The 25,479-nt window shown below is 37.1% G+C and overlaps 4 protein-coding genes across 4 annotated transcripts; 2 read left to right on the top strand and 2 right to left on the bottom strand.

The window, feature by feature from the left end:
• The first annotated feature begins 763 nt into the window (after positions 1-763).
• Positions 764-2,374, top strand: LOC130712417 (uncharacterized). The gene is made up of 2 exons (XM_057562253.1): positions 764-774; positions 859-2,374. The coding sequence occupies exons 1-2, from the start codon at positions 764-766 to the stop codon at positions 2,372-2,374; spliced, it is 1,527 nt and encodes a 508-aa protein (XP_057418236.1).
• A 2,909-nt stretch (positions 2,375-5,283) lies between these two features.
• Positions 5,284-5,826, top strand: LOC130712416 (uncharacterized protein At4g04775-like). Its single transcript, XM_057562252.1, has 2 exons — positions 5,284-5,451; positions 5,533-5,826. Exons 1-2 carry the CDS (start codon positions 5,284-5,286, stop codon positions 5,824-5,826), a joined length of 462 nt encoding a protein of 153 aa, XP_057418235.1.
• Positions 5,827-6,567: 741 nt separating this feature from the next.
• On the bottom strand, positions 6,568-7,863 carry LOC130712415 (uncharacterized). The gene is made up of 2 exons (XM_057562251.1): positions 6,850-7,863; positions 6,568-6,755 (listed from the first exon to the last, which is right to left on the bottom strand). Exons 1-2 carry the CDS (start codon positions 7,861-7,863, stop codon positions 6,588-6,590), a joined length of 1,182 nt encoding a protein of 393 aa, XP_057418234.1. The 3' UTR covers positions 6,568-6,587.
• Positions 7,864-14,411: 6,548 nt separating this feature from the next.
• On the bottom strand, positions 14,412-16,622 carry LOC130714346 (thaumatin-like protein 1). The gene is made up of 3 exons (XM_057564242.1): positions 16,380-16,622; positions 15,414-16,083; positions 14,412-14,861 (listed from the first exon to the last, which is right to left on the bottom strand). The coding sequence occupies exons 1-3, from the start codon at positions 16,450-16,452 to the stop codon at positions 14,675-14,677; spliced, it is 930 nt and encodes a 309-aa protein (XP_057420225.1). The 5' UTR covers positions 16,453-16,622; the 3' UTR covers positions 14,412-14,674.
• Positions 16,623-25,479: the final 8,857 nt, after the last annotated feature.

Below are 25,479 nucleotides of genomic sequence, written 5' to 3'. Positions count from 1 at the left end.
AAAAATGATATATATTTACATGCAGAGACAAAACAAGGATGATGATACAGTCCCCATATATGTGGGATCAATAAATTTATATATTAATATGTCATTGTAGTTTATCCATCATGAACACTGTCACACAAATAATATGCATATTATATTCACAGACTACCACACTTAATTAGTCCCTTTGTCTTTTATGAAATAATAATGGATAACAACATAATATTTTAACACTTCAATATTAAATAAAATTCATGTTATATGTATTGTATGTACTATGTAGAGTGAGTGACTTCTCTCAGTTATAAAACTTGAATTAGACCCACTTTCTCATTCATCACTTTTTCTATCGAATAACAAAAAATCTCCAATGGAATCATTCCTTATATATATATATTAAGTAAGAGTTTAATGGATATGCACTGACAGTGTAAAATAGTTTTACACAGTCATCCAACCAAAGCATGTCACATAGGAGAGATAATTGCATTTGACTTTAATTTTAATTAAAAGAATAAGATATTTTCTGATTTTGCGGAATTCAATTAGATGTCTGTGTAAAACTATTTTACATTGTCAGTGCATATCCATTAAACTCATTAAGTAAACCATTTTACAATTAAAGAAGCTCGCAACAAACAAATTTTTTGTCAACATGCGATACAATTGGTCAAATCTAGTCACTCTTGTGACATCAAAGTTTGGCCTTATTCAATTATAGAATTATTTCTCAAAGGTTGAATGTGCCATTGTTTCTTGAACATGGAAAAATATAATGAGAATAAAGTAATTTTTTTTTATTTAATCTCGTTTGGAAAACTAAGTCCTCAATAGATTTTTGTTAGTTTGAATTTCTGTCCTCATCTATAGGGATCTAATTTATCTAGTAGCTAAGAATTGGTGGGAAATTTACTCTCATCCGGAGTCTTTGTTAGCTCAAATTTTCAAGGGAGTGTACTTCCCCAAGGTGTCTCTGGTCAAGGCTAAGAAAGGTTGGCGTCCAAGCTATGCTTGGTCGAGTATATGGAGCACTAAGTGGGTTTTCGAACGAGGTGGACGATGGAAGATTGGTGATGGTCGTCAGGTAGATGTGAGACGGGACAATTGGTTGCCGCATGGCTCTCCTATTATTTATAGTGAGGATCTTTTGGTTGAATTGAATATTAATAATGTTTCTGATTTGCTGTTGAGTCAGGGTAGAATGTGGAATAGAGAGCTTGTTGAGCATGTTTTTTGCCCTAACACTGCTTTACAGATTCTCTCCCTCCCGCTGTCTGTGCACGGAGGTGTAGCAGATTCCCTTTTTTGGACAGGTTCTATTGATGGTGTTTATTCCTCAAAGCTTGGGTACTCTTTCATTAAGGACCATGATGCAAGGTCTCAGACATCTGCTTCTTTGGCGGTCTCTCCTTTGCCTGCCAATCTTTGGAAAAAAATTTGGAAATCTAATGCAATACCAAGGTGCAAAGAGCTAGCTTGGCGTGCTTTTTGTTCCCTCCTTCCGGTCCGTGATTCGTTATGGCGAAGGGGTGTGGAGGTTGATCCCACTTGCCCTTTGTGTGGTGAGGAGAATGAAATTGTGAGTCACCTTTGGCTCAATTGCCCTATGTCTAAATGTTTCTGGTTTGCTTATTCTCTTGGCCTTCGTTTGGATTCTTTTTCATCTTTACCTGAGTTTCTTTTACAGTTTTTAGCTGATGCTGATGCTGATGATGGGGCCATTTCTCGGTGGTTGTCGGCTTCCTACGCCCTGTGGGAAGCACGTAACAAAGTTATCTTTCAGGACAGACCGTTCTCGTGTGATGTTGTGCTCCAGCGGGCGTTTCAACTTGAGTTGGTGGATGATCCGACGTCGACTCCCTTTCATCCAGCGATAGAGCAGGCCGTGAGCTGGTGTCGACCTCCCCAGGGGCTCTTCAAGGTTAATGTTGACGGTTCTTGGAGATCAGATTCAACGTCGGGTTTGGGCATGGCTGCTAGAAACCATGAGGGCTTGATTCTTGCAGCAGCAGCAGATGTGGTGGAGAGGACGTCATCAGCGTTGGAGACGGAGGCTTTAGCGCTTCGTTGGTCCATTGGTTTAGCTATCTCTCTTGGCTTCCGACGAGTTTGCTTGGAGACGGATTGTCTCAAACTGTTCCAGCTGTGGAAAAAACCTCCAGATGGGAGGAATTATTTAGCTACTATTCTTAACGATTGTTTCCAGTATTGTCGCTCTTTCGATTTTATTTCCCTTTCTTTTGTTCGCCGCCCTGGCAATACTGTGGCTGACTATTTGGCTAGGCATGCTTCCTCTTTCGCCGGTTGCGTGTGGATTGAGGAAGTCCCTCCTGAGGTTGAGACTTTTGTAACCGCAGACATTTTGGCTTCTATGCCCCCCGTTTAATACATTGCAGGAACTGTTCAAAAAAAAAATTTATCTATCACCAAAACGAACATCTTGTTTTTTCTTCATCGGAAAATAAAAGGAACATCTTGTTAGTTAGGTATAATGTATATGCATTACAGAAGGTTGCACTATTATCCAATTACATTTGAGAAACATCAAGAAAAAGTTATTATTCAAATTAACTAAAATATTTTATGAATTTAAATATTGATGTCTTTAAATATGAGTGACTGACAGTGTAAAACTCACTTAATCAATGCATATAAATTATATTCAATTTGTATTACAGTTATATTTATAGAAAAAGAACTATTAGCTATAGGATCAAAAGAATCAGGGCTACTTTTGAAAATGAGGGAGCTAATGGTTTTGCCTAAGAAGTTTTTGGAGTCTTATGGCAATCTGACAAGAGCGAGGACTGAGGAGTGTCGTTTTAATGAAAAAACGATGTAGCATGAAGTGTGATTGCACAAATGATGTTGCCTGAACTCTACTAGATTACGACCCAGATCAATGCACACAGATCTTCTTAGGGGAGTTGTGGTAGTTTCTTGGGTGTTGACTATTTCTTTAGGAGTCTTTTGGGCTTTTGAGTTGTTTTGGTTCTTTGGCGGTTGATCTTTGTGTTATTGGGGGAGTCTTTTCCCTTTCCGTTGTTGGTGTTTTCTTGGTTTTTCTTGTTTAGTTGTTCTTGTCTTTTGGGTTGCGTTGTCGCTAGCTTTGCAGGTTTTTTTGTCCCTTTGGATCATATATCCTGAACATTTTCCTCATCAATATAGATCTTTTACTTTCAAATAAAAAGAATCAGGGCTATTTTGATTCCATTCTTAGATTTATATAGGTGTTCATCGATTTGGATTGGCTCGATGATTAAACCAAATCAATATAACTGGTTCAAATCTGTTTGGTTTTTTTTTTTTGGTTAATGGTTTCACTTACGTTAAACTTGAACCAAATAAAAATAATTCGGTTCGGTTCTCAAATTTATTGTTTCAACCCGAACCAACCGGATCAATAACTCTTTTCTATTTTTTACTTTTTGTCCTATCATCAAGTGACTTTAGATATATATTATCCAATTTTATTATATATTCTAGATAAAAATATTAATAAGTTATAATCTTTCACTGAATATCGGGTCAATATTCAGGGAAAGATGGTTATCTTTGGCTCAGAGACAAATTAGAAATCCCAACAGGAGGGTTTGATGGTGGTTGGATTTGGAAACTGGCTATCCCAAAAAAGGTATGTATGTTTGTTTGGTTAGGGATGCATGGGGCCCTCCTTGTCAATTAACATCGTTGTCGCCATCACTTGGTGGATGATTATTCTTGCTCGCGTTGTCGTTGGTGATTGAAGATGACATCCATTGTTTGAGAGATTGTGTTCACTCGCGTCAAATATGGGGCTAGATTGGAGCTTGGTCCTGGCCTAACTTCTGGCATCTTGACTTGAAGGAATTGATCCAGTTCAATGCCCGCGGTAGCCATTTTTTGAAGTTTCTCTTGGGTCTTTGGGGAGTGTGGCGGTGGAGGTGCAACATGGTGTTGGACCAGCACCCGTGGACGTTCCAGGTAGCTTGGAGCAAAGTCTGCTGTGACCATGATGATTTCGTGAGGTTTGGTCGTGATGGTGAGGTTGGTGAGGGCAGGTTGTTGTCGCGCGTTTGGCAACCTCCACCGGTGAACACCGTAAAATTGAATACAAATGGGAGTTTAAGGCCGGAATTAGGTCATATGGGTGGTGGAGGATTGATGCGTGACAGTGCAGGAAACTGGGTTGTGGGCTTCAGGTGGTTTGCGGTGAGAGGTACAACTTTCAGAGCGGAGGCTGAGGTGCTCAAGGAAGGGCTTTGGTTAGCTTGGAATAGGGATTATCGTGATGTGATTTGCGAGACGGATTGCGCTGATCTCATTGTTGTGCTTGGCGCTGAGGACAGGATTCGGTTTCATGATCAGGTTCGGGTTCTCATGGATATCAGAGAGCTACTTCGTCGGGATTGGAGAGTTACGTTAGTTTGGGTTGATCGTGAGAGGAATGCTTCTGCTGATTAGCTTGCGCGTCAAGGGTTCTCTCTCTTTTACCAGTCTCTTTGACTATTGATTCTCCTCCTTCAGAGCTTCAAGTTATGTTGTTGAAGAACTCTTTAGGCGTTCCTTAGTTGTTTTGTTTTCTTTGTTTATTTTCCGAAGCACCAAAAAAAAAAAGTAAAATCAACATTCAGAATTAATTTGACTATTGCATAAAATTATTGAAGAAAAAATATCTAAAATTAAATATTTTGTACATAGAAAATAGTAATATACATAGAAGAAAATAAAAAAATTCAATGATTTATTTTTAAATACCAACTCGATAACTCAAATCAAACCAACTTGACAATAACTAGATCGGGTTGATCTGGATTTCCTAATCTTTTTTATAAAATCAAGGGTTAAAAACTATAACCGTCCCTGAACTTTGAGCGAGATTTGAAAACCGTCCCTCGCCGGAAAATTATCTGAAAACCGTCCTCAGACTATTGAAAACTAAATTGACCCGTCCCTCCGGCCACCATCCCTCCGGCGAGGCCCTTATGTGGCACGCCACGTCATTTAATGAGATGACGTGTAATATTTTTTTTTAAATAATAAAATAATACTTTGATTATCAGAATTAACACAATTAACCCTAAATCCCAAATTAACCATAAATTCCTAATTAACCCTAAATCAACCCTTTATCTAACACTAATTTTACCTAAATCCCAAATCTATCTACACATAAAACCCCCAAATCTGAGTTAGGGTTCATCATGTTCCTCTTCTGCTCTCCCTTCGTGTTCCCCTTCTTCTCCCATCGTGTTCCCCTTCTTCTCCCATTGTGTTCTCCGTTTTCTACTTCTGCTTCTCCCATCGAGCAACACGATGAGAAGACCAACAACTTCTTCTACTTCTGCCACTGGTTCTCGTGCTTCTTCTCTGAACGCATTGCCTCCTGGAGAAACTTGCGAGTGTGGAGAATTGATTTTGCACCTGACCTCACACACTCCTAAGAACCCAAGTCGGAGGTTCTGGAGATGCAGGAATTTCGAGGTAAATCATACTCCTCTACCCCTTCATGGTTCTGTTTTACCTCGAATTCAATGGTGTGATGATTTTGTTTTTTATTTGCAGACACCTAAAGATTGTGGGTTTTTCTTGTGGGATGATTTTGTCCAAGGGCAAGGTGCTGAAAGACAACCAGACCTTGAATTACTGAAAATAATGCATGAATTGGAGGATTTGAAGAGGAAACATGATGAATTGAGCAGAAAATTGGAAGAAAGCAAGAAGAAGAACAACAAACTGCAAAGGAAGCTTGACTGTGAAACCATGAAGAATAATGTGGCCTTTTTTAGTGTTGGCTTTGCTGTGCTATTGTGGGTTGTAGGATTAGGGTTGTTCTTCACTTCTGGGAAATTCAAGTAGGTAGAATTGTGACTAGTTAGGTTAATGCATCTTTGTTGGTTGTGGTTGCAATAGCACTATGTAAGCTTGACAAAATTTCAATTGTAACAGCTTTGGTATTGAAAAGTAATGACAAAAGTATGGTTGTTGTTGTCTTTAAAAAGTTGTTGTATTCCCTTGTCCCTTTATTGTTTCTGATTTCTTTACTGGCCTAGAAAGCACAAATAACTTAAATAAAACATATTATAACCTTTAATCAATGCTAACAACAATTAGAGAAGAGAATCTCATTGACTAAATTGATCCCAATAGGAAAAAGTGGTCCATCCCACTTGCAATAAAAAACATAACATCACAACTTGTGGTCCACATTGAATGCCATCTACATCAGAAAAACCCACCCATATGGTGTCCAAAGTATATCAAAATGAGCACACATGTGCTATGCAAAGTACATCAAAATGAGCACACATGTGCTATGCAAAGTACATCAAAAAGAGCACCCATGTGCTATCAAAACAAAACAGAGAGTAATTAGCCCTAATTACATCAATCATTCCTCCTCATACAGCTTGAGATGCAGATGCAGCTGCCAGATCTTCCCCACCATGAACCTGAGATGCAGCTCCAGATCCTGGCAGATTCGCCACACCTTCTTCCTGAGTTCTTGCTCCATCTTCAACCTGAGATTGCACAGCTTGAGAGGCTCCATCCTGCAATTTCATGAATATGACCTTAGATCTGTCATGAATAATGATTTGTTGTATATGACCTTAGATCTGTCAAGTATACAATAAACTTACATGAACAGCTTGAGAAGTAGCAGTTTGAGTTATGACAGGAAGACTGCATCTCCTTGAATTGTGTCCAACTTGCTTACATCTGCTGCACCTACGAACTTGAGGTGGTCTAGCAACCTGAGATGGCCCAGCTTGAGAGGTTCCTCCATCCTGCAATTTCAGTTCATATGCATATACAATTTTTAGTTAATATGAAATTTTCAATTTTCAGTTCATATGTCAATTATACTTGAATTATACTTACTGTGGGAACTTGATTTTGTGCTTGGGTTTCAGTTTGTGTTTGAGTTTCATTAATGACCTGACTTTCATTTTGTGCTTGAGAATTTTCTCCTTCTTCATTTACAGGTGGGGGAAGTGTGCATCTCCTTGTATTATGTCCATGCTGCCCACATCTACTGCACCTGTGCCTTGCAACTCCTCTGTTTAGATGTGTCTGCTCTGTATCTTCATAAGGGTCCCTTCTTCTCAGTTTCTTAGGTCTTCCAGGCCTCCTTTTAAACAGTGGTGGTAGTATGTCAGGGTCATTGGTAGGTTCCCACATTGTCTGGCCATTAATAGGACTGATCTCATGACCATAGGTTGCTTCATAAGCTGCTCTTTTGTAGTAATCATGCACAAAGGACTGTGGGTTTAGACCATTGTATGATATGCATGCAACAACATGCCTGCATGGAATTCCTACCAACTCCCACAGATTACAAGTGCAAGACTGTGCCCTCAAGTCTACAATGAAGCTATCACCATTAGTACCCATGAACTTAACCTCAAACTTATCCTCTGAACTGCATGTAGGAAACCAGTATGAACTTTTCTTTATCTCCACTGATAACCTCTTCATGGGTTTGGGCATCACCTCTCCTCTATATTTCTGAAACTTTTCCCTCGGAGTTGCAAATCTACCCATTAGGTAAGTTCGAATACAATCCATCATAGTCAAGATTGGCTTGTCCCTTGCCAGAAGGATGGTTGCATTGAAGGACTCACTCAGATTGTTTAGGAGCACATCACACTTAGGGTAGAAGGTGAAGTCATGCTTACACCAGGACCTTGTAGGTATGGCAATAAGGTACTCCCATGCTGCTTGATTTTGTGCCCTCAGCTCATTCATCTTCTTTTCCCATAATTGTCTATATGTTGCCTTGGCTGCTCCCATCATGAGATCTCTAATCACAACCCCACCTCCAAACTTCTTCTTGAAGTTGGCATAAAGGTGCCTCAAGCAGAATCTGTGCTCATATCCTTCCAAACATGACATGAGGCCCTGCAAACATAGAGATGCTAAGTATTCATTGACAATTATTGTATTTATGCAAATAAAGGGTCAGTTTATTGACTTACCTTCTGCTGATCAGATATGAAGATCCACCTTCTATCAGGACCAATGTCATGCAAAAGTAAATCAAGGAACCACTCTCAGCTGTCCTTGCATTCAGACTCAACAACAGCAAATGCCAATGGAAAATATTGGTCATTTTGGTCTCTTGCAACAGCACATAACAGAATCCCACCAAATTGTGTCTTCAAATGACACCCATCTAAGCCAATGAAAGGCCTGCACCCCTGTAAAAATCCCCTTTTGCAGCCTTCTAGACACATATAGAATCTCCCAAATCTTGGTTGAATAGCCCCAGTAGGGTGTTCTAGTTGCATCTTACATGTGTTACCTGGGGATACCCTCCTCAGCTCTGCACTGAATCTGTAAAGCAAGGAGTATTTCCTGCTAGCATCTCCCTCAACCATCTCCAAGGCCATTTTCCTTGCTTTCCATGCTTTGTACCTTGTTATTCCAGTTGAGAAACCTATCCTGATCTCCTCAACCACATCATTGATCTTCATCTTCCTTGAACCCGTCATCTTATCAACCACCTTCTTTGCAACCCAGCTGGATGTTGCACTTTTGTTGTTAAAAACTCTGCCACATGTATGAGGAGCAATCAGAGTCTTGATTGCAAATGTCTGCTTTCCACCAACCTTGCTACACAACATCACAAAAGGACATTGATCTTTCTTCTTACACACTTCCCTAACTCTGTCAAAATCATTCTTTGGGAAAGTGATTCCCCTACCAGTAAGTGTAGCATGGTCTTTAGTTGCCTCTTTAAACTGCTGCAGTGAAGTGAATTTCATTCCCACCCTAAATTTGAACTCTGGCCTCATATCTTCAGGTCTGAACTGCAGATGTCTCCTATCAGGTTCATTAGAATCATCACTATCACCTTCTGACATGCTATTTAAGTCCTCACTCTCCCAACCAGCTTCCATGTCATGATCACCATGAAATCCACCAATTTCCTCATCCACATTCTGTACAGCATGCACATTAAAATCCTCATCAGTCATTTTCCTCAACTGCTCATTCAAAAGTGCTTCAGCCACACCAACAGTGTTTGATTGAAATCCATCATCAATACCCTGTGTCCTCTCCTCTTCACTGTCACTGAAGTGCACATCAAGTTCAGAATCATCACTACCTGAAGTAGAATCTCCATCAAGTGTATTTTCATTATTCTCCTCATTCATCACTTCTTCTTGCACATCATTATGCCCTTCATTCATCACCTCTTCTTGAACATCATTATTCCCCTCATTCATCACCTCTTCTTGAACATCATTATTCCCCTCATTCATCACCTCTTCTTTCACATCATTAACTGGAACCTCAACTTCAGGGCCTTCAAACATAAAGACATTGTAAGTCTTCTACACAACTATTGTATGTATTAATGAAAATAAAGGGTGACTTTATTGGACCTACCTTCAACCTCCACATCTGCCTGAACTTGAGGTTGTAATTCTGGTTCAAGTACAGGTACAACTTCTGGATCATGAACAATATCATTAATTGGAAACAACTATTGTATGTATTAATGCACATAAAGGGTGAGTTTTATGGACTTACCTTCAACCTCCACATCTGCATCAATTTCATCCTGGTTCTCTGCCTCACCTTCTCCATCATAAGCAATATCATTATCCAGTTGTGTTAGCACCTCTTCTTGTACTTCAGGTTGATCCTCTTCATCACTAGACAATTCCAATAAAACAGGAAGCCTCTTCTGCTTTGTCTTTGGAACAGTGCACATAATCCTATATGACCTTCTGGTAGGCTTGGGTGGAGCAGGTTTCTTTGCATGGGAAACATCCTTTGAAGGAGCAAGCATTTTTCCAGATGAAGCCATGAATGAAGGAGTAGCCTTAGCCTTTGATGGAGCCATGAATAAACGAGTAGCCTTGGAAGTAGCAGGCCTCTTTGCAGATGAAGCAACCTTTGAAGGAGCAGGCCTCTTTCCAGTTGAACTCATTGAAAGAGTAACCTTGGATGGAGACCTGCTAGAAGGAGTAAGCTTGGATGGAGCCCATAATGAAGGACTAGGCTTGGATGGAGCCTTAGAAGGAAGCTTAAAAGGCTTAGTTGATGTTGTAGCCTTAGCTGCTGCTGCAGCACACTTAGAAGGAGGCTTCAAAGGCATACTTGTAGACTTAGTTGATGTTGGTGCATTGGCAAGATGAGGAGTTCTACCATCAAGGAACCTCAGCAATTCCATTGGACTAGAAGGCAGTTCATCAGCAGTATGCTCCACAAACAAATGCACAGAACCACCCATGTTTTTGATAGCAAATGTTGCAAGGTCCAAGGCATCTTTGTCAGTCAATACAGGCCTTAAGTTGTGAGCAATAATATCATCGCGTGTCCTCCACCAAATTTTGAACTTCCCTCTTGTGTACCCCAAGTCCTTCACGGTATCAAGGCACTCGAAATAACACCACCTATCCATATCAACACCAACCTTAGTGATTTTGACATCTTTGTAATGCCAGTGTGGCTCCCTGGCGAAAACCCCATGGTGATGAACAAGCACACTGAAACGCATCCTACAAAATGCATAACAACACATGTCAAGAACAAGCAATGGTGATGAACAAACATGCATAGTTTCAAGCATCACTAAACCCAAATCGCACACAAATACCCTAAAATAGCAACAATCTGATTCAACTCCAAAATAGAAACCAAGTAAAAACAGCACACAACTCGCAATGAAAGGCATAAAAACACATTATGGACTCACAAATCGTATTCGAAACCTGGAAATCTTCTTTCGTCGTCGCAGCCTCTGTCCGGTTCGTGCTCTTTGTCGCCTACTTCGTCCTCAGATCATCGAATCACCTTACCCAGATCGCAGCCTTGTCTCCTTGTTCTTCGTGTTCGTCGAGGATGAAAAAGAGCAAGGGAGAGGGATGGGATTCGGACGAAATCTATAACAGAAAGGATAAGATGTTGATTTTGTTGTTTACAGTTAATCTGGGATTTAGGGTTAATTAGGAATTTATGGTTAATTTGGGGTTTAGGGTTAATTGTGTTAATTCTGATAATCAAAGTATTATTTTATTATTTAAAAAAAAAATATTACACGTCATCTCATTAAATGACGTGGCGTGCCACAATAGGGGATTTGCCGGAGGGATGGTGGCCGGAGGGACGAGTCAATTTAGTTTTCAATAGTCTGAGGACGGTTTTCAGATAATTTTCCGGCGAGAGACGGTTTTCAAATCTCGTCCAAAGTTCAGGGACGGTTATAGTTTTTAACCCTAAAATCAAACCAAACCAAATTTACTAAATTTAATCATTCAGATTCTATTTTGATGTGCGTCCTGCAACAACGATCACTTTCATCTTCGTCGATGGAAACTTCAACCCGACCACCCGACGCATGGGTTGTATTGCTATTGGATTTCTGGTTTAACGGTTTTCTATGGTTACGGTAATGAGTATCTAGTTGAAGCATTAGCTCTTGAATTGAATTGGGCTTTTTACATGCTCGTGACCTGGGGTTGAATGCTCTTGTCTGTCGTTCAGACTGTTTGCATCTGGTTGAGACTATCAAGCAGAATTTGGAGATCGATAACGTCGCATTGGGCTCGAAGTTCATTGCATAGGATTCGTTTGTTGTTACAACTATCTGGGATGTAGCTTTTGAGTTTATACCCAGAGAGAAGAACAACGTTGCTGATTTTCTAGCCCGACAAGCTTGCCAGAACTCCTCCTCGTGTTTGGAGGCTTTTTCCTTCGTTTGTAATCCTGGCTTTATTCCTTGATGATGTTTCTTAGTTTGCTATTTCTTTAGACTTATGCTTGTAATAAAAAACTCAAACCAACCAAACACAAACATCCATAGATTTATGAATTGAGAAACTATTTAAAGATAATAATTTAACTTATTTTTTTAAAAGACAACAAAAATAATTAGAGCCGTGTGTTTTTCAAAACTGAAAGACTTGTGATTTAAAAATTAAAACAAAAAAAAAACATGTCTAAGATCTTTTGGAATTATAGTTTTTTTAAATAAACTATTGATACTAAACAACTTTTCAAATTAATTTTTTTCTTACAAAATAGTAGTAATCAAACAAACCACCGGTTCTTAATTTTTCATGAGTTGAACAAGTATATAAGTTGTTGAATATTTTTGTTTTGTCTTTAATGAATGTTGTCATCGTTCAAAAACACCAAATTTTTTTTTTGGTGTTGTCATCCTTATAAGATCTAACTTGCCTACTATAAAAAAACTTAGTTACTACTAGACTAATACGAACTATTAATAGTATATTAAAAATAAAAGGGAAAATTTCTATATAAATTAAATATGAGCCTAATAAATATTGGATATTTACCAATCACCCGGTATATAATTTAATAACAGTCTTAATCCTAAAAAAGATACAAAAGCGGCACTCGCAAATTTTCATTTTCAGCTTTCAATCTCAATTTTTCCCTTTAACCTTTTCGTCACCTCCGTTGAAATTAAATAATGTAGTGATGACATTTCATGATAAAAGGGTTACAAAATACATTATCCCATCATTATATTTATTTGTAATATCATATACATCATATTCTTCTCTGCCAATAACACCGTGTCAACTTTTTCTACGTACGATGAGATTAGATTAATCAACCCAACTTTCACCCCAAAGTTTTAAAGCAATATTTCCTGGCAAATCAGATTTCCCAGAAATCTCTAATAATGATATCTTCTTTAAGTCTTATAATTGAAATTTGGAGAATCCAGCAGCTACAAGAAAACCCGGAATGAAGTGCTTTCTTAGACTCTTTAGTCTTAAGAATAATAGTTTTAAGAATGAGTGATTTCTCTTCTAAAACTTTATTACCAGAATCCAGATGAAGTTATTGATCGTGAGAGAATGAATTAATCTCATAAGTACCTGTTTGGCTATAATACCTAGTTAAAAGTTTTGTTTTCGAAATTTTACACTCCCCAGGGCTAGTTACTATCAATCCATTGATCAATTATTGATTGCTTTAACATGTATATGATATGATATGACTCAGAAAGGAGGGGTACGTACAAGTTGTAACCATTTATGGCTAATTCTTTTTGCTATTGAAAATCTTAGCATGTCACGTGTGACTCTTTCTTTATTATTTTTTAATGGCTTAATCCAGTTTTTGGTCCCCAACTTTTGTCATAAATATGGCTTTAGTCCCTCGTCGGAGTAAAGGTGGGGATTGGTCCCCAGTTTTTGGCAAAATAATTGGCTTTGGTCCTTCCGGTCGGTTGGGTCAACGCCGGAACGCCAGAGCTCCGGGAGCTGACGTGGCTTTTGCCACGTCAATTAATGAGTCTCGCTGGATTTTATTTTTCCTTTTTCATTAGAAAATAAAAATATTAAGACACACTAATTAAACACCCTAAATTAATAAAAAAATAATTAAAAAACAAAACTCTAGAAAATGATGAATGTTCATCTTCTTCAAAAACTTTTATCCTCATCTTCATCATTTTACCCAGAAAACACAGATTAATTAGGTTCTTCATTTTCCCCAAACATCCTGCCACCATCGTCTTCAAATTATTTCTAGAACATTCATTCTCCAAACATCACAATCTTTTTATTTAAATTATTTCCAAAACATTCATCCTCTAGAAAGGGGGTGGTTGCGGTGGTCTTGGATATGTAGGTTCGATGGAGGTTGATGGGTCCGAATGAAGGGGGAAATCGTGACGTGGAGGGGAGAAGAGTGTGGTGGCTATTGGTGGCTTCTTCCTCAGATCTGCATTTTGGGAGTGGTGGTGAGTTTTCTGGGTTGTTGATTTTGGGTTTTATTGGGTGATTTTGGGGGTGGTGGTTTTTCTGGAAGAGTGTATGTACTTCAAGAATTCTGAATCAAGGGTGTAAATGAATTCTGAATCAGCTTGCCAATAACTTACCATGAGCCAGTGCTTAGGTTTGTTGTGAGAAAATGTTGTGAGAAAACGCATATGAATGATGAAAAGGGATGATGAAAGGGTTTAATAAAGTGATTGAATCTGGATTTAAATTAGAGATTTTGTCTGGTTCAGATTTAGTAGTAATTTAAGGAATTGTTAATTAGGGATTAGATTTTGTTAATTAGGGATTTAAGAATTAATGTTGTTATGGGTTTCTTAATTTTTTTAAATGAAAAAGAAAAGAAAAAAGCCAACTGGACTCATTAATTGACGTGGCAAGGCCACATCAGCTCCCGGAGCTCCGGCGTTGACCTAGCCGGCCGGAAGGACCAAAGCCAATCATTTTGCAAAAAACTGGGGACGAATCCCCACCTTTACTCCGGCGAGGGACTAAAGCCATATTTATGGCAAAGGTTGAGGACCAAAAACTTGATTAAGCCTTTTTTAATTGATTTTTTTCATTTCCTTTTCTGTCTTTGCCACCTTTTATTTTTTTTTTTGTTTCTGTTGTTAGACATTACAAATAGGAGTGCCTTTCTTGCAATTTGGTAGTGAGAGTGAGTCAGCAAAATTGGTAATGGGCCTCAATACTCATTAATTTAAATGACCATGTTATTCTTTACATGTCAATGAAGGAAATGTCCTTCACATTCTACAATAAACCCCACTTGTCATTTGTCAATGAACCGTGTACAAACCAGAAAAAAAAAACTGCAACAATGCAAATGTTATCAACACCAAATTACTGTCTCTGATCTTAAGTTTTTCTATGTCTGTTGAAGGAGGAAGATGAGGGTGTGAGAAATGCAATGCAATTCAGATGCCACTCTGAAATTAAGGACACTCAGAAAGTAAATTGGAAAGAATGAAAGTGAGAGCCACAAAAAATGCAGAGTTGGAAACTGAAAACGCTTGGCTTCTGTTGGAGGCTCCTGTGGCCAAACTGGCTATCCATGAAGAAGTAGCTGCTGCAGCCTGCTCAACTGATGATCCTGGCCCTGATTCCATTAAAGACTTCAAACTGCACAACACCAAATAGCTTCCATTGGCATTATATCTTATCCATAATTTAATACTTTCTTAATTGGTTATAAAAAAGAAAAAATGCATTTTTTACTAAACAAACAAATAATTACATTTCATTTTTAGTTTTCTTTCCTTTTGTAAATGAGAAGCAGAAGAAGCATGTAGATTCAAATTTGAGAATATCATGGTTCAATTTTGTCCCCACTTTAGTCTATTATTGACTTTTGGAATGAATAGTTATCACATCATTCACCAATCACCATGCAATAATCATTCTTAACTTTTAACCCACTCTAAACCAATTCCATCAAGAATTCTTTTACTGTTCTGTTTTTTTTTCTTATATCTTTTTCTAGGAGCAATCGAAGCGATTACGCATAATTTCAGTAGATTGTGACGGCAAATTTATTTTGTCACTTAAAATCCGTATTTTAGTTGTATGCAAACGATTTTACCCATTGCACTCTTAGGTTTGACTACTAAGAATTGTGAGTAAAAAAACTTCATAAAGTATTTTGATATTTTTTTCAATGTTCTAAATCTTTACCTTGGAGAAGAAGGGCAAAATGTGACTGTATAATCAGCTGCAGCACAAGTAAAAGTGCTGGTAGCATCATCATACGCATAGCTATAAGATTTTGGACACGCAGACTTGAACATCTGCGAGTAAACCGAAGGCGCGCACGTCGAAGGTGAACCAAACGCGCCGCTGCAACAATACTCCGGCGTCCCAAACGCGCGGCAAGCACTCTGGCACGCGTCACCGCCATCCACCCTCAACTCCGCCGGACACCGCCGGTTAAGATCCGCTCCACAACCGGTTGCGGCGCAGGAGCCCGAACCGCCGCTGGCCTCCACCACCATCGGGAGATTGTAACCGTCGACGAGGCTCACGTCGTAGTAGTCCTGGGAACCGGTTTGTCCCAGGGTGAACTCCGCTAGCGTCGCCGGCGGTGCTGCGCCGTTGCCGTTGCAGTTTATCTCGCCGGAGCCGCAGTCGCCAGTGGTGCAGGCTCCGTGGCCGGAATCGTCGAATTTGCAGCCGGTTCTGGCCCAGAATCTTCCTGACCACCCTGCCGGCGCCGGAATGGTGCGCGTGTTTCCCCGTTTCAGCTCGAAGCCGGTGGTTTCGAGGTCCGGTTTTCCGAGAATCCCTGGCCACACTGTGTGGTCACATTTGTTCACGAATGTGAATGTTGTCCCTGAAATTCGAACCCCTGCATTTGAAAAAAATACAGAGCAATCAGTGTGAAGTAATGAAGTTTGTTTTGTTCTGATTTAACAATTCTTCTTTTGTTTGAAAATAACACAAAATTGATCAATAATAGAGTAACCACACTTCAATTTTTATGTACATACAATTGAATATACAACTATCGTTTAGCGTGGTTAAAAGTGACTGTTTGAATCCTTAATCAAGAATTCAATCTTAGCAGTCGCATTCTTAGTGAGACTTTTGTTTTCACCACACTCATGTTAAAATTGTGAGAGCAATTATGTAAAAAAAAATTACCTTTAAAAGCCAGGATGAGTAGGAAAATGATGAATCTTTGAGGGCAATGTGTGCAATAAGAGAATAGAGACATTTTTATGGTTAATTTCTGTTTGTGTTTTTGCGTGGATGGAGCAATAATTTGGAGATGGCACGGAAATAGAATGTGTACTAGCACATTCAAAGAGTGAAGGGATTAAGAGAAGGAGCAGAGGAGTGATTTAGAGAGAGGCTGCTGTGGTGGGGGAATTTGAATGCTAGCTCTTGCATCAGTATATATTGAAGTGTCGCGAACTTTTTTTTTTTTTGGAATGAGGGGAATGTGAAGTGAAGTCTTATGTCACCTGCCTAATTTCTATTGTTATGTTTTTCTAATAGTTTTTCACGCTTCTATTATACTAGTGCGATAACCCGTGTGTTGCACGGAATTTTCAGACCGAAAATTTTTTAGCTATAAATAAATTATTCGTGTATAAGTCGGCCGCATGAAAATATCTGAAGAGAAAAATTGAATAAATAAATGAAATTGTGTTGTATACATCAAACATTTCCTAAAACTTCCTTCAACACTACATTTACAGTGCTGGTCTGTTGTTTGCCCGTCTCATGACTTGAGCGTACTCTAGAGAGAGCTACATATAACTGGCCATGAGTGAAGACGGGCCTCGGAAGGAAGAGCCCAACCTGAGATAGCGTTTTTAAAATATGAAAACAAAATATGAAATACCATCAATTTCTCCTTTGGAATGAATAGGGTTGTAGGCATGAGTAAGATCGTCTGCAATGCGATGTTTAAGCATAAAGATCCTATATTTAGGCATTAAGATCGTACATCGATTTATGGATAAAGAACACCTGAAATAGCGCTGGAATGAACATGTTTGTCAATGTTATTTTGAAACGTTGATTGAGTCTCAGCAATAGATGTGATGATTCTCTTGTGAATGATCTTTGTCTTCCCTCTACGGGTTTGATTAGACAAAGATGGTGTCTCATTCTCCTTTTGCGGTACTTTCCGTTTTCTTGATCCTTATATGTTTGAAAGCGTGTAATTATTTTAACCGAACCAAATTTTAAATATAAAGATACAACAATTCTTGTAACTATTTCCGTTACATGAAGTAGATAGAGCATTCCTTGATTGTGCACGTGAAGGGTTATTGGTAATGGGCAATGAATTGTTATTGTTGTAGGCATTGGCTTCCCTTGCCATTGAGTTTTGAACAATAAATTAGAAGCAAAAATTAATCATGTTTTCCGCTTTAATTTTTTTCCAAAAGCAGACGTATCTCTAGTTAAAACGTGAAAAATTTAAATGAAATCGCCCAATATGTGCAAACAAACTTACTTCGCTTTGAAGTAGTTGAAGTGAAATCCTAGATCCATAAATTGCTGCGGTTGAAGATGAATCTCCAGTTCGAATACCTTAAATTAGGCAAGTAGCTAACATTAATCAATTTAAAGCATGCAAGTTTGCTACAATTAAAAATGGAATACATGTTCAAAATTTAATTACACTGTCTAAGATGAGAGAGACGAATCGTCGTATTAGTAGATAGTTCTTGTGTTGAAACTGGGGCACCATCCTGAGTTATGTGGCTGCTTGTGTACCTATTAACTTGTTCTACAAAACTGAATTAGATGTGATTCTGACAAAAAAGAAGTCAAAATTTTTCCAGTAGCTTAGCAACTTTAACTCTTTTGAGGGAGTTCTTTACTGTAAGTAACATTTCGACTAACTGGTCAAAAGAACCGATGATGGTGATCTACCTTACACACTATTTTTATTCATCTGATTTATAGTAATGGCTGGTTCAAAAGCATGCCTATTCTTTTTTCTCAGAGCTTTTATATGTCTTAAGGTAGAAGGTTGTTTGCTGCATTGCAGGTTCCTTTTTTTCCAAGTTATTCAAAATTAAAAATTCTATATTCTTTCAATTAAATACGCAAATGAGTTAGAGAGAACTAAAAGAGTGAGTCTGATAATATGGGTTTCCCATATTCTCTGATAACATCTCTTGTAAGGTGTTGACCGTATAGTAATAATGTATTATGTTATTATTTGAGCTACATCTGTATTCCACATCACATCCATCTCAATACTTCACTGATCCTACTCCATTTCAACCTTATAAATTCATTATAGGCATATGTTGATTGCAGTTAGAATTTCAGAATATTATGATAGCAAATTAGAAACGAAGACATGTATTATGAGGCACATTCTTTAGATTTTAGAGGGGTTTTTTTTAGTGTTTTATTCTTATCTCATGAGAGAGTTTTTCTCATAGATTTTGCACTATTATCAATATATTTTTTTTAGAAAAAAAAAAAGAAAACATGTGATCATTTTTTTTATTAAAAAAACCAGACATAGTTAAGTTTCTACCATTTTCGGAATTTTGGTAGGGACTGTTACATGTTTAGGACATTATACATGGAGTGAGTTTGATGAATTTGGGTTTCTCATGTTCTTTGTTTCAATGTATAAACACGTATTTTTAAAATTAAAAAGTACGACTGGTTTTACTTTGATATGTTTTTAGCATTTTTTTCTTGGTAATAGGTTGTGTTGTAGTGGCTATGGATGTGTGGGGTGAGCATATTTAAGAGTATCTCCGGTTATAATATAATATAAAATCATTAAAGTGACCATTACCCAACAGCTTAAGCTTTTGGAATTAAGTGGTTATTTGACATGGTATCAGAACCTCTATGGTCGAGCGGTCTAGAAATCGATCCTTGCTCCTCTCACTTTCTAATTAAAAGTGGGATTTAATTAAGCACATGGTAGGCGGGTATCCACGCTTCAAGCCCAAAGGGCTGTTGCGTGAGGAGGCATGTTAGAATATATTATAAAACCATTAAAGTGACCCTTACCCAACAGCTTAAGCTTTTGAAATTAAGTGGTTATTTGACATCTCGAACCATCAGACTAAAGCTAATAAAAAATAGTAATATTATGACTAAAGCTATCAATATCAATATATCATGATATTATGACAGTGGGAAAATGCTTGAAATGTTTTTGGCCGGAGATATCATGATCTCATCTGGAACTGGCTGAAGGCAAGGTGCCCCAACTTTCATTTTTCATTCTATGATTGGTTTTCTAATCCTAGTTACTGCATTGAGTGTCTCTGATTTCTCATGCATAGCCTTTCAGAATTCAGCATCACTTTTTATTTATCATGCGTATCAACTTTTTTTAATTATCTTTTCCAATTTAATTTCATTATCCGTAATTTTTATTGGTTACCCTCATTTAATTTGTTATCCATAAATGTCTTCATGTAGCTATGGCTTACTTTTCCAATATCAGATTAAGATTGGCTAATTCCTAATTAAACATATTTTAACTTTTGAATTTCAAAATTTATTGATTGAATGATTTTAATTTTGAATTTATTGATTGATTTATTGAGTCATCAATTTGAACCAATGAGAAGTCATCAATGTGGATCAATCAGAAGATGACATTTGGAAAATCATTGTAACAACCAATAAAATAAATACATGTGACATTTAAGTTGAAATATGACCCACTTTGGTAGATGAGCCTTATATATTATTAAGATTTATTGAGTCATCAATTTGAACTAATGAGAAGTCATCAATGTGGATCAATCAGAAGATGACATTTGGAAAATCATTGTAACAACCAATAAAATAAATACATGTGGCATTTAAGTTGAAATATGACCCACTTTGGTAGATGAGCCTTATATATTATTAAGATTTCTCTTTAATTTAATCATTTTATTTTCCCTTACTTTTATTTTTATCTCTTTTTGCATTTCTAACACATCATCTATCATATTTTTCTCTGATCAATTCATATTTTTTTGGTGTGAGATAAATTCAAAACGTGTATGATTCATTAGTTTTTTTTAGGATACCTGTCTTTTTTTGAAATGACGAAGTATATTTTGTTTATTTGTTAGTTAATGGCTTAACAGAGTGGGGATTATTTTCCGAGGCAACAAAAAAAAAGGGGAGTCGGGATGAAAAAGGAAAATCGTTGGTGTCAGTTAAATAAACTAGTGCTGCAAAGTATGTGTGTCCTGCTGGAGCTGAATGAAGTGGCAATATGCTGTTAGTTCTTGAATATGACGCCTACCAAATTTTGGCGGATGCAAATGAGAAAAACTGATTTATTAACCTTTTGTCATTTTATCTATTTACTTTTTTTTTTCCTAACACATGATCCATCCTATCAATTTTTTTTTTCTTTTCTATTACAATCTCTCTTGCATGGGTGAATTTACCGTGTGTAGACTACAATAAAAAATTATCTTAAGAGTGAAAACCTAGTCTCGGCACTCACACCAATGATAATTTTCATTTTTTAGTGGTGATGTGCCTGAAACAAAGAATAAAAAATAAATTAATTAAAGTTAGTATTGACTTATCGACAATTATTCTTCAAAAAAAGAAAGACTTATCGACAATTTGCGTCAGTTGAGACGAATGCTAACACCACTAACTAAGTTAGCGATCCGCCTACTGATAATTAACGTCTAATTTAGCGAACGCTATATTCATCGATCTTCTTAGCGTTGGTTATGGCCGACTTTAAAGTAGATTGTAACTGAGTCCATCTCGTGGCTCAGGTTTGCTTCAGCTAAGGTTTTTTGATAGGTTTGCATCAGCTAAGGTTTCTCAACCCCTCAGTTCATACTAGCCCTTTCACTCCCTCAAATCCTCACCCCCCTCTCACTTCACCCATTGCCACAAGATACACTGCCCCCAGAACCACTCCCTAACTCCCTCAATCAAGTGCTCAATTTCACTCAGTACTCCCTCAAACCATTACATCTCTCCCTTCGCTGCCATACCCCTGTTAATTTCCCTTATGTAGTGAGTAAAATTACCCGAAGTAGTAAAAAAATATCGAACCACAAGGATTGTGTTGTTTATGACTAAAATCCACTGATTTGTTAATGCAAGGGTGAGAAATAAGAGTTGTTTGTTCGATGTATTTATAATTTCAAAAAATCATAAGAAAAGCGATTAAACTTTTTGTTAAAACAATGGAGAAAATACACTGTGTATCGAAAAAAAGTTTCTATCTTTCCTCCTTGGATCGAGCTCTCTCTATTTTCTCCCAAGCTTTTATTCTAAAAGTCGAGTTATCTCAAGAAATAGCTAAAAAATAGCTTTTGTAGTCAACTTTACAGTGTATGGGCGCCCAACGCTCTGTTTGGGCCGCCTAACGCCCCCTTTTCCTTCAAACTAGGGTTTCTTGAACCACCTAGACCGATCAACGACATCTGAGAACCGCCCAGCGGTCTAAACACCTTGAACCTTCATTTCTCTTGTCAAATCTTGTCCTTTTGCTTGAATCTTCCATCCTACATCACTAGTTGAGATTGTAATCAAACTTAAATACATTCTAGCATAAATTTCACTATCAATAAGATCTAATCAAAAGATATAAGATTGAACAAAAATTTTCATGAATTCATAAAGATAAATGCATAAATTGCTCATTGAAATCTGGTAAAATTGACACTTATCAATAGATGGACTCTTTGGTCATTGTTATTTCTCCATTCTCGGCCCTCATTTACCATTTTACACATATTGGACATGGAAATGGAAGTGATCACAAAGCCAAGCTACACGACCGAATTTGAAGCCTTATACATGGTACTCGTTGACAAAGAGCGAGCATGTATATATAGCTTAATGTCAAAATAATTCACTCGAATAACAATTGGGAAGCAAACAAGAGTTGGAATTTGAAATTTATCAATCTAAACTTGATTTTGGTGCTTATGTGGTGAAAATAATTCGAACGTTAGCATCAGCCTTGGCCAACGTTAAAAGGATAATAGTAGCATCAACCTATACGACCAACGCTAATAATTATGATTTAGCGTTGGCCATGAGTCAATGACAATAAGTGCGTCACGTTGGTTTAGATCAGTTGGATGAACCACCTAGTGTTGACCGTCAAGACCGACACTAAGTGTTAGCTTCAAACTATTTAACGCAGGTCCTAACATCAACAATTAACCAATAATAAATCAGTTAAAGCATCATCTTTATCTTTTGCCTTGTAAATTGATACTAATTTACATTTTTCTTGTAGTGATTTATAACTACCCTATTCATATATTTTAAGGCTTAAACAAACTTTTAGATAGCGTTTGGCCCAACTTTTTTACAGCATTTAAGTTACTTTTAAGTTTAAGTTCAAAATAAGAGCTTTAAAAAAAAGGCAGAAGCTGTTTGTCAGTTTTCATTTTTTGATAGCTTAAAAGTTACTTTTAAGTTAAAAACTGTTTGGCAAAATATTTTTTAATTACTAGTTTTAAAAATTGTTTGGCTTTAAAAAAAAGATGAAGTTGCTTAAGAGGCCAAGGAGTCTGGGGGAATGACGAGAACAGGGTTTAGGGGACTGGCCTTGAACGATGTCGTGTCCCTTTTTTTTAAATAAAATAAAACTTCTCTAAAAAACATTATTTATCAATTTAATCATTTAAAAGTTACTAGAAAGAACAGAGAGCAACCGAGCATGAACACCATACCAATACAATAAGACGAAGCAAACAGAGCCTCCAAGCAACCCCCTTCCAATCGCGAGCCAGAATAGGCGAGAAACAGAGCAGGAGCATCGTGATTACCATCAATTAAAAAGTTCATATTTTAGGTTTTCAATTGTTTAGGGTTTTCTCATCACACAGTTCAGTTTTCTTGTATGGTTGTGGTAAATTTAGATTGAAAGAGAAGCAGTAAAAAGTAAAGAGAAGGAAACAAAGAAAGAGAAAGAGAAAACAAAGCCTGGAAAAAACATGAGGAAACAGCAACGTGGAGAGGAAAATAAAAGAAGAGAACGATGAGAATGTGTTGCAACATGAAAACAAGGGTTAACAGTCTCAACCGCTTATTAGAAAAAAGCTCAATTTTTTAACTTTTTCCTTAAAAGCTACTTTTTTATATTTATTTGTAAAAAAATAAGTAACTTAATTTTTAAGATCTTATTAAAAATTGTGTTTGGCCCAACTTTTACTTAAAAGTTAAAATGAAGCTGGGCCAAACACTACCTTAGTCTCTGTATAATACATCATTTTTGTTTTTTATCACTGGAAAATATTTTGTTTAACATCCTCCCAAAACTATACATTTTGTTTTTAGTCCTTACTATCACATTTTTCATCAAATCTATATGGAATTACACCTGGTATGAGTTAAATAGTTATTGTATTAAATGATTATTGTGTGTATTCATTTATACTCTTACATTAATTGTGTTTATTCTAAGTTAGATTGGATGAAAAATGTGAAGGCAAGAACTAAAAATAAAACATACAATTTTGGGAGGATGTTAAAAAAAATATTTTAAAAAAAAAACAAAATGATGTATCGTGCAGGGAGTAAAAGTTTATTTACCTAAGAACATTTCACTAGTGGAATAAAAAATTAACCTTTTACTTTTACCAGAGATCTTTGATCCAACAAGTGACGCAAAATTCCGCTGCCATCCACCTCTTTGGCTTGCCTATACTCACCAAAGAAAAATGTGCTGGTAAAATTAACATAAAGTCCTATTTCCTAAAGAAGGACTATATACAGTTATATGTCTTTGCGACAACTAAATTACCTAATTTGATCAAGAGGGATACCAATAAATTGGACCAGTAACACTGACACACAAATAAAGAGGAGCTATATATTCCTTTCACAATATACCTTTCTTCAGTTCAAATTGTCTCTTTCAAATAACATGTTAATTAGCTTCATTGTTCTTAATGCGTTTTTTCTTTTTGAAACAATTGAACATCATATTTTCTTTATAGAAAAATTATTTGTTTCTTTGCCCAAAAAGGATAGACATGAAGGGAAAACAACAATTGGATGAGCAGCAAGATGAAAACCCAGTGCTGTGGTGTTGACATATAACTGGAAACACTCGACGTGTCGACCAACAAAGATTTGTTGTGGTGACCGTTGACGTGTCCGTGGGTCGCTGCAAATTCTTGACCACTCCTTAAAACAAACAAAAGACAAAGACAATAGCAGCCCCATTTCATGTTTGGTCCCAAGGCTGCCAAGTTAATTGCCTTAATTTGATTGTAATTTGTGAACTAGCTAGAAATATAAAGGCTTAATTGCACTTTTCGTCCCTGATCTTTAACCCTTATGCAATTTTAATCCCTTTTATTTAAAATGAGCGATTTTGGTACACAAAAAAATTAAAACGTGACAATTGGGTCATTCCGTTAGTATGTCGTTAAATTGCTAACGGTGTTAGCTTATGTGGACGTCCTAAATGGTGTGGAATTGCTATTTTCACCACCAAGAAAGCCACATCATAAAATTAAAACAATAAAAACAAAATAAAATGAGAAAAACAAAATAAAACATAAAATATCACCTGTTCGCCACTAAATTGCAATTTTCCTCTTTGTTTAATTATAGTCTAATTACCGTAAAAAAATTGTAGTTTAATTAAGTTGATTGAATTTTCCTAAAAAAAGTGATTAAATTAATTAATCTTCACCAAAGTCCAGCCTCCTTCTCCTCCATCATCTTCTTCTTCTTCCAATCACACCCAGAAAAACCCAAATATCATCTTCTTCAACCTTCCATTCTCTATTCTCCACTTCATTCCCAAATCGAACCACAATTGCCATGTTTCGCTTTCCATGTTCGCGACCCTTACTCGCCTCAACCGACAAAAGCAAAAGCTCTCTGTCAGGTCGCACACCACTGTCGCCTGGAAGGTCGCGACCCTTACTCGCCTCAACAGTGACACGTCACTAATAAACGCCACGTAAGTCAATTTTAACGGAGAACTAACGGAAGGACTAAATTGTTACGTTTTTATCTTTGGTGTACCAAAATCGCTCATTTTAAACAAAGGGGATCAAAATTGCACAAGGGTTAAAGATCAGGGACGAAAAGTGCAATTAAGCCAAATATGAACTAAATATGTCGTGGAGTATTTAAGATCCACACATTCAAAAGTAATTGTTCACCCGACCCGAATGATTACAAAGTTCACTGTCGTTATCGTTATACATGGCTTAAAAGACTCACAACTAAGTGAACATTGGGTTGGTAAAGTTAAAATTATCAATAGAGATTCATCTTATCCAACAGATAGCTGAGC

The sequence above is a fragment of the Lotus japonicus genome, chromosome 4 (genome assembly GCF_012489685.1).
Source record: "Lotus japonicus ecotype B-129 chromosome 4, LjGifu_v1.2".
NCBI classification, from domain to species: Eukaryota; Viridiplantae; Streptophyta; class Magnoliopsida; order Fabales; family Fabaceae; genus Lotus; species Lotus japonicus.
This window is presented reverse-complemented; position numbering and strand designations above follow the sequence as displayed.